Source organism: Dreissena polymorpha, chromosome 1 (assembly GCF_020536995.1).
Source record: "Dreissena polymorpha isolate Duluth1 chromosome 1, UMN_Dpol_1.0, whole genome shotgun sequence".
Taxonomy (NCBI): domain Eukaryota; kingdom Metazoa; phylum Mollusca; class Bivalvia; order Myida; family Dreissenidae; genus Dreissena; species Dreissena polymorpha.
The window spans coordinates 133,448,897-133,465,438 of record NC_068355.1 but is presented as its reverse complement, the minus strand read 5'-3'; the positions used below and the strand labels follow the sequence as shown (position 1 = coordinate 133,465,438).

The window sequence follows — 16,542 nt, the reverse complement described above, 5'->3', positions numbered from 1 at the left end:
CAGCAATATCCACCTAAACTGGCTAATCAGAGACAGCAATATCCACCTAAACTGGCTAATCAGAGACAACAATATCCACCTGAACTGGCTAATCAGAGACAACAATATCCTCCTAAACTGGCTAATCAGAGACAGCAATATCCTCCTGAACTGGCTAATCAGAGACAGCAATATCCTCCTAAACTGGCTAATCAGAGACAGCAATATCCTCCTAAACTGGCTAATCAGAGACAACAATATCCACTTGAACTGGCTAATCAGAGACAACAATATCCTCCTAAACTGGCTAATCAGAGACAGCAATATCCACCTAAACTGGCTAATCAGAGACAACAATATCCACCTAAACTGGCTAATCAGAGACAGCAATATCCACCTAAACTGGCTAATGAGAGACAACAATATCGTCCTAAACTGGCTAATGAGAGACAACAATATCCACCTTAACTGGCTAATGAGAGACAACAATATCCTTCTTAACTGGCTAATGAGAGACAACAATATCCACCTGAACTGGCTAATCAGAGACAACAATATCCACCTGAACTGGCTAATGAGAGACAACAATATCCACCTAAACTGGATTTTCTCAGAGATTTTTAAACCAAAAATACAATTTTAAGTGAACTGTGTGACTGTAATCCCTGATTAGCCTGTGCTCACATGCATTACATGTAAGTCCCTCTTTTGTTAGAAAAAGGTTGAAACACAGTAAAAAGACGATAAAAAATTCCCCACTGTCCCAATCACATATCACTGTCAATAAAAGCAGATAGTGATGTCCCTGAAAAGCCTGTGCAGACTGCACAAACTTATCTGGGATGACACTTTAAGGGCATGCATTTAACGCCGTTGTTTCTTTTTTTCAGAGTGATATTGAAATGTTGAGTGCACGGTCGACAGATGAGAGACAGCCTATGTCAGCAACTGTGGAGGAACAGAAGTCAAAGGAAGGGGAAGTTGGGAATGAAAACCTGAAGGAGAATGCAGAACCAGTCAGGGACGAGAAGCACAAGACAATCTCGGAGGGAACGAAGAATCTCATTAAAGCAGCCCTGTTGAATGCCAGCTTCAAGAAACGAACTGGTGAGTTGCTAGTGTTCTGTGATGCAATAGAAATAACGTCACCTAGGCATTCCAGTGATGTTTTAAACACAATTTTGGGATTGGAGCTGTTGCACTCTGGGTTGGGAATACAATGTCGTTTTGAATGGGCCTAATTTCTGGAAAACTAGGTTAAATGCATGTGCGTAAAGTGTCGTCCCAGATTGGCCTGTGCAGTCAGCACAGGCTAATCATGGCCGACACTTTTGGCTTTTATTGAAGTTTTTGTTAAGAAGAAACTTCCTTGTTTGTTGAATAAATACAGTCTATTCTGAACAAAAATCCAGTTAAGGCTGAAAATGTTGTCCTTTAAAAGCCTGTGAAGACTGCACAGGCTAATCTTCTACAATACTTTACCTACATGAATTAAGCTTGGTTTTCCAAAAAACCGAGTACATTTAAATTTTCTAATTTACTTGTTTACAGATTCGATGAGTGAAGATGAGAGACCTAAGCCCATGACTGCGGCCCAACGTCAGAGACAGAGAGAGGACAAACGCAAGAAAAAGAAGGAGAAAACATTGGAGCGAAAGCGCAAAGAGAAAAAAGCAGGTTAGACACAAGCGAGTGTTTGATATAAATGAAATTGTGAATATAATGTATGGCAATTTTTTGGCACATCAGTAGCATTCTTAATTAAGAAACGAGAGAGCGATAAAGATCTATTGACTTTGTCACACACTCATGCTTTGTCATTATGACTGCAAACGATAATTGCTACTAAGACCCATTGTTATTGTTACATGCACCTGTCTCATTTGTACTTTTTATGCCCCTGGATCGAATGATCGGTGGTACATTGTTTTTGCCTGTCTGTCTGTCTGTCATTGTATGTATCTGTTAGAGCTGCAACGATTCGATCCGATTCATCGAAAATCGATTCGAAATGCTTCGATTCGATTACGATACCAAACCTACCAAATTCGATTCGATTCTTTAACATAAATACATATATATACATAGATACGAAAAGCGCGCTGTATTCTGACTATTGATACAGGAAGGTGTAGTTTCTATCTTTACTTTTTATTACGACGCGCGCGATTGGTTGCTTATTACTTTAGTCATCCAATCAATAAGCCCGTTACGGTCTACTTTCGGAAAAAGCATCAAAATGGCTGAGCAAGTTGTTGCCGACAAATTGAAATTATCAGATGCGCCTAAGAAGCTAAAATCAAAAGTGTGGCAGTATTTTGGGTTTCGGGATGGTAGCCCTACCGATAAAGCAAAGTGTAAACTGTGCTTCACGGATGTGGCGTACGCTAAGTCCGGCTCAACCACTAATCTAATGCAATATGTCAAACGCAAACATAACGTTGATTTAGCAACACTAAGAGGTCGTACAAGTGCAACTACTCAAGTCGCCAGCCAGAAAAGTAGTTCTATTTCTGTTGGAGCTTTGTTAAGTTTATTAGAGAATGTGATATGTCCTACAGGTAACAGGTGATGCTGTCATCGCACAATGGTAGACAAGCTTATGCGGTTTGGGTAAAAGTATAATAGTGATAATACTACCATTCTACTGATTCCAGATACGTTCTTATGATTATTATTTATTTTTTTTATTATTGTGTAATCAACACAGTCTTCTAGTCAGAACTAGGTTTGAAGATGAATCGAATCGAAAAAATCGGTATCGGAGTGTCTGAAATCGAAATCGAATCGAATCGAGCTGTTGGTGAATCGTTGCAACTCTAGTATCTGTCCCAAAACTTTAACATTGGTTACAACCTTTGCAATATTGATGATAGCAACTTGATATTTGGTCAATATATGGCTTCAAAGCGGCGCAGTAGGGGTCATTGTGTTTCACAAACACAGCTCTTGTTTTTACTTTATACTGGCCATTTGCTGTTATAGACAATTGACCATTCTTCTCAAGTGTATTATAGAGTGATTTTCATTGGGGAAAATCCAGACGGACTGTTGTCTGCAATTGACCATTTTTCTCAAGCAACCGTTAGGTCAGTTTTGACTGTATGCAACCAGCATAAAACCAGAACAGCCTTAGAGTAACTTGCAGTCTGTTCAGGTTGTGTGCTGTTGACTGCTCATCAGAAGTGTTGGAAATAAAGCCTTTTAAACTTGAACCGATTAAGACAAGTCTTTGATTTTATTTTATTTTCTTAAGAACTATAAACGCGCCAAAGTGTGTATATGAGTTTTTAAGGGTTAAACATGGGCCATTGCATGTTTTTAGCCACTAGTGAGGAGCACCTAACTGGGCCTAATGTATGTGCGTAAAGTGATATACTAGACTAGCCTGTGCAGTCTGCTTAGGCTAACCAGGGACGGCACTTTCCGCTTTTATGGAATTTTTCATTTAAAGCAAGTTTATTCTAAATGAAAATCAAGTGAATGCTGAGAGTGTATGGGATGCCACTTGACTTGCATGCATTGAACACAGATTTCCAGAATGAAGCCTTTAAGAACTAATGTTAAACATTGTCTGTTGCATATGTGCAGCCACCAGTGAGGAGCAGCTAACCTCTGCAGATATGGAGGCCCTGAATCGATGGATGATGATGCAGAAGGTCAACATACCCATCGCGCCTCGCCCTAGCAACACCATAGCAACGCCTGATCAGACCAAGACTGGGCTCAAGAGCTCTGATAACGCCCTGCCAGGCTTCTCAAACTCAGAACGTAACGTTCAGCAAGGAACTCTTGATCTTCTACAGCAACGAATACTCGCCAATGCCCAGGATTCTCGACAGGAAATGCCAATGGCAGAAGCATTGTCTAAAGTGCCCTCTACTGGTCAGTTACCAGATTTGCCTCTTCAGGGAGTTGGTGGGGTTAGCGTGAGCAAAAAGGCGAGTGATTTCTCTGTGGACTTTTCTAGTGTGCCACTTGGGGAGCTGGATTTCTTGACTATGGTTAGTAGCCCTGAAATTGTGAAGATGCTTTCTCAAAATGCGGCCGAGTCGCAGCAGCAGTTTCCAAACATCTCCAGGACACAGTCTCAATTCTCCAACGAATCCACATCACAGTTTACTGACAACTCGTTTGTTGATACCACGGTGCCATTTCCGTCTGCGGATAGCGACACAACAAACTTCCTTCGCAGTTTATGTGCCAGCTCTATGCTTTCAAATGAAAACACCCTAAATGACCAGCATCATGGATATGGGGTTCAGCAGACAAACGAGTTGAACGTTCTACCGAATTATCAAAATAGTTTGTTGCCCAATCCATATCAGCATCAATGTCAGCAGTCTTCCTCCCCTGGTTCCCAGCACAGTGTGTCGTCTGCTGACCGGTCCCCACATTTCTTAGACTCAACAGGGAACCAGACTTGTGTTCAGCAAAACCAGTCCAACTCTACCCCGTCAAACATGATGCCATATTTTGGTAACATCAGCAATAAGAACGAAGCCCAAGCAGACGCCTCTTTGTTCATGGGGGCGGGAAGTTTCCAGAACCAGTTTGTTTATTCGAATCAAAACTTTGAGAATGTTCGTAACCAGTCAACATTTCAGCAGGAGTTCCAAGATTCTCAGACATCGAGTTCGAACTCTAATTCGCCGCCTCCATTGCTGGTGAATACTCGCCACCCTCAGATGTCATTCCAGAACATTTTCCAGAGTGGTGCAATGGGAGGCCACAGTCAGCAACCCGATGTGAGTAGGAAGTGGGCAAGCTTTACAATGACCACTCAGATTATCATTTTGATGAGGTTGTAGTCACTTAGAAAATAACATTCAATTTTAGACCTTTCTGACTAGATTCAAGTTTTTAAGGCTTCATTTCCAAACCTAAGGTACTGATGAGCAGCAAAAAGCATAAAACCTGAACAGTCTGTGAGTTACGGTTAACAGTGTTGCTGGAGCACTTAATGCGTGTGTTTAAAGTAGGGATGCAAGAGGTTAACGGGTTAACCAGTTAATCTACCAAAACGACCAGTTAACCGGTTACATTTTCGGTTAAAGGTTTACCTGAAAAAATATTTTTAGTATGCTTTTTTCTTGGAATATGTTTTTAGCTCACCTGAGCGAAAGCTCGGGGTGAGCTATTGTGATCACTCAGCGTCCGGCGTCCGTCCGTCCGTCTGTCTGTCTGTATAAACAATTTGTAAACATCTTCTTCTACTAAACCATTGAGCCAATTTCAACTAAATTTCATGTGGAGCATCCCTAGGTCATGGGACAAAAGAATTGTTAAAAAAAATTTGATCACATAACCAAGATGGCCGCCATGACCATATATGGTAAAAACCTTAAAAAATCTTCTTGTCAGAAACCGCTCATCAGATTTTCAAAAAATTTCACAGGGATGACCTTTGAAGGCTCCCCTGAAAAAGTTGTTCAAAGAAATTTGATTCGTCAAAAAACATGGCCGCAGGAGCTCGTTGAACTTTGCATGTTTATTCGTTTTTGCCTATTTTGTGAAAACTTTCAAAAATCTTCCACATTTTTCATGCAATCTGTATTAAATTTGGTCAGAATGTTTATCATGAAGAAATCTGGGTTGGGATTGTATTTGGGTCATCTGGGGTCAAAAACTAGATCACTAGGTCAAATAATAGAAAAACCTTGTGTAGACAATAGAGGTTACATTTTACATCCAATCTTTATGAAATTTGGTCAGAATGTTTTTCTTGATGAAATCTGGGTTGGAATTGTATATGGGTCATCTGGGGTCAAAAACTAGGTCACAAGGTCAAATAATAGAAAAACCTTAAACAGCATAATTAATTGTTTTTCACTAAGTGTATTATAATAATTTAAAAATCAGATTAAAGAGAATAAAATTTTCTTTATTATGGTTTTTATTTCATGAAAATCCATAAAGGATAAGTGTTATTAATCGTTGCTTAATTATTGAACAATGCGAAATATCGGTATTGATTTTTTTCCTGACATGCAGTCCCAGATATTAACCGCTTTAAGCTGTAGACTGTGCTTCAATACATCGCCGTGTTATTGAGCTGAAAAATTGATACGCAGCTGGCATACACACCGGTCATCGCGACAAATTACTGATGTGAAAACAAATTGTACATCGTAGCGGCTTAAATAAACAATTACATCTGATTAAAGATTAAAGATTGCTGCCGATTTAAATCAATTTGAGTACTTTTTGCATATATTTAATGCCTAATGGGAAGCTGTGTTTAGACTCAAGTTGACAAAAATGGCAACGAGATACTTGCCTGTTGGATATAAGGTGAAAGATCTTGAAGGTGCATAAAATAAGTGGCGCTGGGAATGGTTACACGAGAAAGACTACGCTGTAGTCTACGGGCGTGAGGGAAATGGTTGATAAAAGTGGAAGCTTGTGGAAAAGCGATTTGAGAAGTTTGTAAGAAAACCCTAAATTATCAGTCTTGTGGGAAGAAGGCATTTCGTTTCCACGCAGAGGACCCTAATCACATAAAGAATATAAGAACCCTCAAGACCAACCAGGTAGGGTTTTTATTTTTTTTAAACTAACACCCCGAATTTGGTCGTATTTTCTGTTGCTAAAGTTTATTGTTTAGTTTTTTTTGCATCAAAAATCAGCAAGATAGATCTATCAAATTTGCCATTTTTTTTTATTAATAACGTTTGATTCATTGATTGTGAGCTTTTAAAATATTTTGACCTTTGAATAAAGCATAAAACAGGAAAAGAATTTTAACAGTAATTGAAAATACGATCAAATGCGCCATTTTTGCTGACTGGGTCAGGTCTTTTTTAGTTAAATAAAATGTTTTATTGTCCCCAACATATGAGCCCAGCAGCAAGAAATGTTTTTTTTTTACTTTTTGTAAAACAAATATGGGCAACCTACCGTAACCCAAATTCGACGATGTTCTATTTTTATCGATGAAATGGATGATAATTGTCTTGGAATCATTTCAAAGTAATACAGCCGAGTTTAAAATTATTATTTTGTGCTATTTAACATTTCATTATTTCTTTAATTATTTGCTAAATATTGCTTCATGTAACCATTACATCGTCGAATTTGGGTCACACCGGGATACAATTTTTAACCAGGTTTTCCGAAGGAAAAAACTGGTTATTACATTGGCGAATGCGGGCGGGCTGGCTGGCTGGCTGGCTGGCTGGCGGGCTGGCTGGCTGGCGGGCTGGCGGGCTGGCGGAATAAGCTTGTCCGGGCCATAACTATGTCGTTCATTGTCAGATTTTAAAATCATTTGGCACATTTGTTCACCATCATTGGACGGTGTGTCGCGCGAAATAATTACGTCGATATCTCCAAGGTCAAGGTCACACTTTGAGTTCAAAGGTCAAAAATGGCCATAAATGAGCTTGTCCGAGCCATAACTATGTCGTTCATCGTCAGATTTTAAAATCATTTAGCACATTTGTTCACCATCATTGGACGGTGTGTCGCGCGAAATAATTACGTCGATATCTCCAAGGTCAAGGTCACACTTTGAGTTCAAAGGTCAAAAATGGCCATAAATGAGCTTGTCCTGGCCATAACTATGTCATTCATTGTGAGATTTTAAAATCATTTGGCACATTTGTTCACCATCATGGGACGGTGTGTCCCACGAAAGAATCACGTCAATATCTCCAATGTCAAGGTTGCCACGACTAAAAATAGATTTAAAAAAAAAAAAAAATTACAAAGGGGGTTATTTTTTTTTGGTCATTTCAAAAGTTCAGTTTGAGTTTTCTCCCTTTATCAGATTTTTTTTTCACAATGAAAACCTGGTTTTGTGACAATTTTGTCCCTTGTTTAGCATTCAAACAAAACAATTGGGATAAAAACTAGGGGAACCCATGCTGAAATTTTCAATTTTAACTGTTGAGCAGAAGCCACCATACCCAATTTTCTTAGGTGAATGTGGAGGCTTCTGGAAGCATGATTCTGTGAATATAAATGGTGACAAACATTTGATTCTGCATTTATTAAACATGTATTATTGACTTTTTAAAGTATGTGTGAAAAATATAATAATTTGTAACGACTGTTACAGGTTTGACCGGGTTCTTCAAAAGCAACACCTGCAGTCGAGTCCATGCCAGACAGTGGGTGCATGTGAATGAATTGCCTTTTGACTAACTTTTGTGTGTTCCTTATCAAATACATGAAGATTTTCAAATATATGTGTATGTTGTTTTTTTTAAGAAAATAGAATCACCAGAACAGGTACAGGCACCCTTTTAATGCGTCGAATCCAGGAGCTTCCGGGGGCCTCCGGCGCCCTTGTCCCCTGGACCCACTGAGGGCCCTGCGGCCCCCTGGCCCGCAACTTTAAGTTCAGGATTTTCAAAATATCCAACTTTGACCCCTGCAAATGCTTTGCTAAAACTTTGGCTACAGTTTCTAAAATTTGGCTACACAAAATTCCATTTGGCTAAAAAGTTGGCTACAGAAATTTTTGGGCCAGGGGAGCCCTGTTTGGATTGTATTTGGGTCATCTGGGGTCAGCAACTAGGCACTAGGTCAAATAATAGAAAAACCTTGTGTAGACTATAGAGGTCACAGTTTTCATCAGACCTTAATGAAATAGAGTCAGAATGTTTGTCTTGTTAAAATCTGGGTTGGGATTGAATTTGGGTCATCTAGGGTCAAAAACTAGGTCAGATTTAAAAAAAACTTTTGTAGACAGTAGAGGCCACAGTCATTAAATCTTTATGAAATTTGACCAGAATATTAATCTTGATGAAATCTGGGTTGGGATTGTATTAAAGTCATCTGGGGTCAAAAACTAGGTCACCAGGTCAAATCATAGAAAAACTTTGTGAAGACAATAGAGGTCATAGTTTTCATATGATCTTAATGAAATATGGTCAGAATGTTTATCTTGATAATATCTGATTTTGGATCGTATATGGGTCAAAAATTAAGTCACCGGGCCAATTCTAGTAAAACCTTGTGTAGATGAAAGAGGTCACAGTTTTCATCACGTCTTAATGAAATTTTGTCAGAATGTATTAATTAATGAAATTTGGCTTGGGATTGTATATGGGTCTAATAAAATTTAAGTTTATGAAGCAAGGTTAGTCAGGTGAGCGATTCAGGGCCATCATGGCCCTCTTGTGCTTTTTTTCATAATACAATTCATAAGATTTTATGTTTTGCGCGCGACATACTGCCAATTTACGCTGGCGACTAGTAAGAACAACATTCCGCACCATCAACGGTAGTAAATAAGGTGTCAACAAACAAGGCAATAAAGCAATAAATCAGTACCTTTGTGGTAACAAACAGGGCGTACGTTTTGATAATTAGCACTGTTATTTAGTTTAACTCATGAAAATTTAACTAGTGAACTGCGGAGAGTGAAGGCTATTAGAGAAAACACAATGGACATGTTAATCGAACTCGTGATAAAATTCAGTTGAGATATTGGATGGCTTATAATGATGTTTTGTTAACCAATATCAGACACTAATTGCCGGCGAGAATGAAGTATTTATAAGTAACAGTTTTATCAAGAATTGCATTTGTAGTTAAAATCTAAAAGTTAATGTCTTATTTGTTCTATCAGAAATTAAGGTTAGTATTTTACGTCATCCACAATGCCACCACTACCTTGTGAGACCAGTTTTATTTAAGAAAGCAAATAATTTAACTGATTTAATAAATAAACATAAATAATAAAATTAAAACAGAATAAACCAAGTAATACCCCATTTGTGAGAGATATGACGCCAAATGAACGAAGCAACCCAACCAAAAAAAGCTAATGACAAGCGAAAATGAACAGTGTGTAATTCTTTTATTTTTTACTATTTTTTTTTACCCAGGAAAAATACACACAATATATAGCAAACATTTACAAAATAACTAAAATAAATGTTACAATACATTTTATTAAGAAACAGACATGTTATCAACACAAGCGATCTTTACTTTCCTTTTTATAGAGAGTACAGGTACGACATTGTTTACGTATACTTTAACATTTTAACAACTTAAGGTGTTTCGGTTGGCCTGTTAGTAACCGGTTATGGCAAAAGGTTAACTGGTTAATGATTTTTGTAACCTTGCATCCCTAGTTTAAAGTGTAGTCCCTGAATATCGTGTGTGGACTGCTTTAATGCTTTTAGCTTTAATGTGTTTTTTTTTTAAGAATGTGTTTTATAAATTCCAGTAGTGTAGGCAGAAAGTGTGGTCCTGATTAGCCTGTGTGGACTACAGAGGCTAGTCTGGGATGACTCTTTACACACACGCATTTAGCCTAGTTTTTCCAGAACTGGGCGCATTTATGATTTCTTATTCAAGTTAATCACAATTTATAGGATGAATTAACTTAAAGCCCAAGACTTATGGTGCAAATTAATTCTTCCCCCTCCCTATCAACAATGCATATGAGCATAGATTCTTAGTTACGGTTGATAATCAGCAAAAGCGTCCCAATAACCCTTGAGTTATGGCTTTTGAAAGTTGAAACAGTTTTCATTTCATATTCAAATATTAAAGAAAATGTTAGATAAAAATTAGTTTTAACCTATTTATTTTTGCTTGATAACATTAAAAACCTAATGCTTATTGAAACACTCGAGTTGTTTCCTGGGTATAACCAGATCTTGGTGCCCATGGGGAAAGATCGTAAGAATGCTCCCACATTTGGGAACAAACACACAAAGTCCCAATCACTAGGTGGACACCATTGCCATAACAACATGGCAATCTATATTTAGATATATATAACTGACTGATGGAAACCGCTGTGTTCATTTTCCAGGAGACCCAACTTGACCTGGTGAGCATGTTGACCCAGCAGCTGTCGAAGTCCAGCGTGCACGACTTCTGCCCCCCGCTGGCACTCACCCCCAGGGGTACGGGTGGAGGGTATGGCGTGGGCGTCGACCTGGACTCCCTCATGGACCCCCAGCCTGCAGACCAGGGGGACGGGTGAGTAGTGAGATGCAGCAATGTTTGTAGCACATGTCTTGTAACATCCATGGCTATCCCTTTACCACTCAGATAGGCACAGACCCGTTTGTAGTCCTTTAGACAATCTAATTAAATTTAATACCTTTTTTACAAGGTTCAAGTTTTAAAGGCTCCATTTCAAAACCTTAAATACTGATCAAAAGCATAAAACCTGATCAAACTGCGAGTTACTTGCAGGCTGTTCTGGTTTTATGCTGGTTACATGATGCTATTTTCACTTTGCTTCAGAGCTAGAAAGGGATAATTAAACGCATTTTCATAACACATACTGTTTTAAATAAAACACAGATTAAATATGTTAAACAGCTCTGAACAGTTTAGTATTTTTAAATGCATTTAGATGACTGAAGCAATAGATTGATGTGATACATAATTTTTTTGATACTGTGAAGTTCCATATTATTCTTATTTTGATAATTTGATTTAGTTTATTAAGCAGGTTCTCCTGGAAGTTTAAAATCTTGGTTATTATATTAGATTAGAATAGTATGTTGTAGTGTCAAACAGGTGGTTTCTGGTTAATAACGTTATTATTATGCCCCCCTTCGAAGAAGAGGGGGTATATTGCTTTGCTCATGTCGGTCTGTCGGTCGGTCGATCCGTCCACCAGGTGGTTGTCAGACGATAACTCAAGAACGCTTGGGCCTAGGATCATGAAACTTCATAGGTACATTGATCATGACTCGCAGATGACCCCTATTTATTTTGAGGTCACTAGGTCAAAGGTCAAGGTCACGGTGACCCAAAATAGTAAAACGGTTTTTAAATGATAACTCAAGAACCCATACGCCTAGGATCATGAAACTTCATGGGTAGATTGATCATGACTTGCAGATGACCCCTATTGATTTTGAGGTCACTAGGTCAAAGGTCAAGGTCACGGTGACCGGAAATAGTAAAATGGTTTCCGGATGATAACTCAAGAATGCATACGCCTAGGATCATGAAACTTCATGGGTAGATTGATCATGGCTCGCAGATGACCCCTATTGATTTTGAGGTCACTAGGTCAAGGTCAAGGTCACGGTGACCCGAAATAGTAAAATGGTTTTCGGATGATAACTCAAGAACGCATATACCAAGGATCATGAAACTTCACAGGTAGATTGATCATGACTCACAGATGACCCCTATTGATTTTGAGGTCACACGGTCAAAGGTCAAGGTCACGGTGACCCGAAATAGTAAAATGATTTTCGGATGATAACTCAAAAACGCTTTGGCCTAGGATCATGACACTTCATAGGTACATTGATCGTGACTCGCAGATGACCCCTATTGATTTTCAGGTCACTAGGTCAAAGGTCAAGGGCACAGTGACAAAAAACGTATTCACACAATGGCTGCCACTACAACGGACAGCCCATATGGGGGGCATGCATGTTTTACAAACAGCCCTTGTGTTTTATTAGTTTTTATGACCCCTTTCGAAGAAAAGGGGGTATATAGTTTTTGCACTGTCCGTCTGTAAGTCCGTCTGTCAGTCTGTCACGCTTTTTGTGTCCGCTCTCTAATTCAAATAGTTTTCATCCGATCTTTACGAAACTTGGCTAGAAGTTAAATATAGACAATATCAAGGTCAAGTTCGAATATGGGTCATGCCTGGTCAAAAACTAGGTCACGGGGTCGAAAAAACAAATCCAAGGGAAGTATTAAGCTTTAAATGGACATAATTATCTGACCTGCCAAATTATATATATTTTTTTAATAAATCAAAGCAGCGCAGTAGGCGGCATTGTGTTTCTGACAAACACATCATGGTAAAAGGTCAAGGCCATCCTTCAAGGTCTAAGGTCAAAAATACAAATACAAGGGAAGTAATAAGCTTAAATGGGAGATAATTATTCAATATTGAACATAGCAACTTGATATTTTGCATGCATGTGTATCTCATGGAGCTTCACATTTTGAGTGGTGAATCTACAGTCACGGTAGTGGCTTTTAAATATTTGCTACTAAAAATTGAGATTTGTTAGAGACAATTATTTTCAAGGGAAGAATTATATTTTTCCTTACCAAGAATTTAAGTTCTTTTCACTGTTACTGTACAGATTTTTTATTAACCAGGTTTTCCGAAGGAAAAAACTGGTTATTAGATTGGCGAATGCGGGCGGGCTGGCTGGCTGGCGGGCTGGCTGGCTGGCGGGCTGGCGGAATAAGCTTGTCCGGGCCATAACTATGTCGTTCATTGTCAGATTTTAAAATCATTTGGCACATTTGTTCACCATCATTGGACGGTGTGTCGCGCGAAATAATTACGTCGATATCTCCAAGGTCAAGGTCACACTTTGAGTTCAAAGGTCAAAAATGGCCATAAATGAGCTTGTCCGAGCCATAACTATGTCGTTCATCGTCAGATTTTAAAATCATTGGCACATTTGTTCACCATCATTGGACGGTGTGTCGCGCGAAATAATTACGTCGATATCTCCAAGGTCAAGGTCACACTTTGAGTTCAAAGGTCAAAAATGGCCATATATGAGCTTGTCCTGGCCATAACTATGTCATTCATTGTGAGATTTTAAAATCATTTGGCACATTTGTTCACCATCATGGGACGGTGTGTCCCACGAAAGAATCACGTCAATATCTCCAATGTCAAGGTCGCCACGACTAAAAATAGATTAAAAAAAAAAAAAAAACTTACAAAGGGGGTTAATTTTTTTTGGTCATTTCAAAAGTTCAGTTTGAGCTTTCTCCCTTTATCAGATTTTTTTTTCACAATGAAAACCTGGTTTTGTGACAATTTTGTCCCTTGTTTTGATTATTTATCACTCAAATGATTGATTTGGTCAAAGTTTTTTTTTAATGATATAATTTTCATTTCTTTCCTACTTATGTCCATAGATACATGATGAACTCTGGCTATGATCTCTTTGATAAACCACAGTCCTTGGTTGTCAGTGATGTCTGACTTGGTCATTTTTGATTTTTGACTGTCTACAGATCCCCCCCCCCCCCCCCCCCCCCCCCCGGTTGGATTTGACAAAATCCAAATTTTATTTCAAAGCGGCGCAGTAGGGGGCAATGTGTTTCTGACGAACACATATCTTGTTATTGACCGATCTTAATGAAACTTTGGGATATGCCAAACATTGAGACCCAGCTTGTCATTGTATGTGAGGAGTGTAAGGTCAAGGTCACTATTTCTAAAAGTGGTAAAACAATTTCTGCTTTGGCTTGAGGTATTACTCTAAATATTGTGTTTAGGTTAATAATATAAAGATATATCTTGGTATTGCATTATGAGCGAGTCCGGTCAAGGTCACTGATACTAAAACAGACAGGAGGTTTCAGGTCAATAAGATTTAATTGCATTTATCAATTTTAATGAAAATTAATTTTCATGGCATAGGTTTCGTGTTGTTGGTATGCTTCTTGTTTCATTTTTGATGAAAGCTGTTCTAAATTTCATGAAACTAACAAAGTTTTAGTAATAATTAAGTGAATTTTCACTTTAACTCCAACGTTAAAGTTTGAACCATTTTACAGGTAATTGTTTTTGGATTGCATTCTGTAATTGAGAATGCTCTGGGATTCAAAAGGGGTTTAATGCATGTGCGTTAAGTGTTGTCCCACATTAGCCTGTGTAGTCTGCAAAGTGTAATCGGGGACAACTATTTCCGCCCAAACTGGATTTTCTACAAATGCATGTCCTTTCAACAAAAAAATTCAATTAAGCGGAAAGTGTCGTCCCTGATAAGCCTGTGCAAATGGCACAGGCTAATCTGATACAACATTTAAGGCAAATGTATTAAGCCCCAAAATTTACATTTCTTCAGGCCCGACCCAGAGCCTTCCCCTCTGTCCTCCTCCATCCTGGCTGATTGGATGGACATGACGAGCAACCTCAATATCGACCTCGATGCACTGGAGCAGGAGCTGACCTCGCCAATGTCTCTGTCGTACAACGACCTGAATATGTACCCCTCGTAAACAAGGTGTTGTAGCAAGACGTGGTGAAGTGTGATGTAGTGGTATATACTTGAAGCTTGAGTTTACAACACCAGAGTCTTTCTTCTAGGACTGTTACCTCATGCAACATGTACATGGGAACCAACCATTTTAGTCAAAGACATCAACAGAGCCTCAACCAGAGAATTAGAACACCATGGTAACATCTACCTATTGTTAAGATAGCAACTAAACAACATGGAACCTAAATTTCTTAGTTGTACAGCAACAGGTATGCTGGAAAAGCAGGTACTTTGACATTGGGCTGTCTATCTCATACTCATCATATGCATATTTAGCTCTCCTAAGCACATGGTGCTCATGGTGAGCTTTTTTGATCACCCTTTGTCCTGTGTGCGTCAACTGTCGTCAACATTTACCTTTAATTTGAACTCCACCTTGTAAAATAGTTTAGTTCCTTAGCGTCTCAGGTGAGCCCCTTAGGGCCCATGACCCTCTTGTTCATACAAGTCTATATATAAATTGTGCCTGTGCCATTATCATGTGAACATGAATTTGTTAAAAACTAATTTAGATACCATTTATTCAGAATCTAGTATGAACTATCTTTGTGCTAAGTCAAGGTAAATTAGCAAATCAAACTTGTCCTTAATGCAACTTATAAGATCTAGGTATGAGCTAAAAGTCTTCCTGTCCTGTCATTTATTCCGGACCTTGTATGGGTTCCTATAAATGCATCGTATACATTCTGCTCTACAATATATAGATTTTTATGCCCCCTTTCGAAGAAAAGGGGGCTTATAGTGATCGGCCTGTCCGTCTGTCTGTCCATCTGTCCGTCTGTCTGTCTTTTCGTCACACTTTGCGATTAAGTTTCGAAAAATGCTCATAACTTCTATGTCCCTTGAGATATAACCTTCATATTTGGTATGCATGTGTGAATATGGACAAGGCCTTTCCATACGCACACACATTTTTACCCCTGTGACCTTGACCTTGAACTTAGGGTCCGCGTTTAGGTTTTGAAATCTGCGTTTAGGTTTCGAAAAATGCTCTTAACTTCTATGTCCCTTGAGATATAGCCTTCATATTTGGTATGCATGTGTATACGGACTAGGTCAGGGGTTCCACTGGCGTCAAAAAAGTTGTCGCCACTTTTTCGCGACGTGAATACTGTCGGTTATTCCACCTTATTAATAAGAACAATCATTTTAAGAAACCTTACTACATTAATGACATTGACTATATTATCACTTTAAAAAGTATGATATTTCATAAAAAAAACAATAAGTACCTTCATAAGTCATACCTTCATAAGTCTTAATAAGCTTTATTTGTATATAAATAACATTTTTTTCAACTTGATAAACAACACAGATAACCAAAATAATATAATAATGTTAACATCAATGTATTAAACAGTATGCTGCATAAATGTTTTGAAATTAACTATTTAAACATAAATTCACACCAATGTTCATAATTTGAAAGGGAACCAGAAAATAAACCATCTCACTTCAAAGTGTTTAACAGTTATATTTGGTCATTAGGACATGATATACATCAGCTTCTGTTGTTAACAAGTTTTCTGTTAGTGGTGGATGATTTCCAGGTTCAATTAAATGACTGTTGTTCACGCCTTTTTCCTGACAGAAA

At 38.4% G+C, this 16,542-nt stretch overlaps 1 protein-coding gene across 3 annotated transcripts in view; it reads left to right on the top strand.

Moving 5' to 3' along the window:
• Positions 1 to 16,177, top strand: part of LOC127850670 (mitogen-activated protein kinase 7-like) — a 72,950-nt gene extending 56,773 nt beyond the window's left edge. For 2 of the 3 annotated variants that reach the window (XM_052383866.1, XM_052383884.1), the window contains exons 7-11: positions 870 to 1,086; positions 1,531 to 1,656; positions 3,571 to 4,727; positions 10,760 to 10,929; positions 14,754 to 16,177. In XM_052383866.1, the coding sequence (XP_052239826.1) occupies positions 870 to 1,086; positions 1,531 to 1,656; positions 3,571 to 4,727; positions 10,760 to 10,929; positions 14,754 to 14,907 (1,824 nt within the window). In that variant the 3' untranslated portion in view covers positions 14,908 to 16,177. The remainder of the gene's footprint in view (positions 1 to 869; positions 1,087 to 1,530; positions 1,657 to 3,570; positions 4,728 to 10,759; positions 10,930 to 14,753) is intronic. The other variant, XM_052383876.1, reaches the window with a different exon arrangement.
• The last annotated feature ends 365 nt before the right edge of the window (positions 16,178 to 16,542 follow it).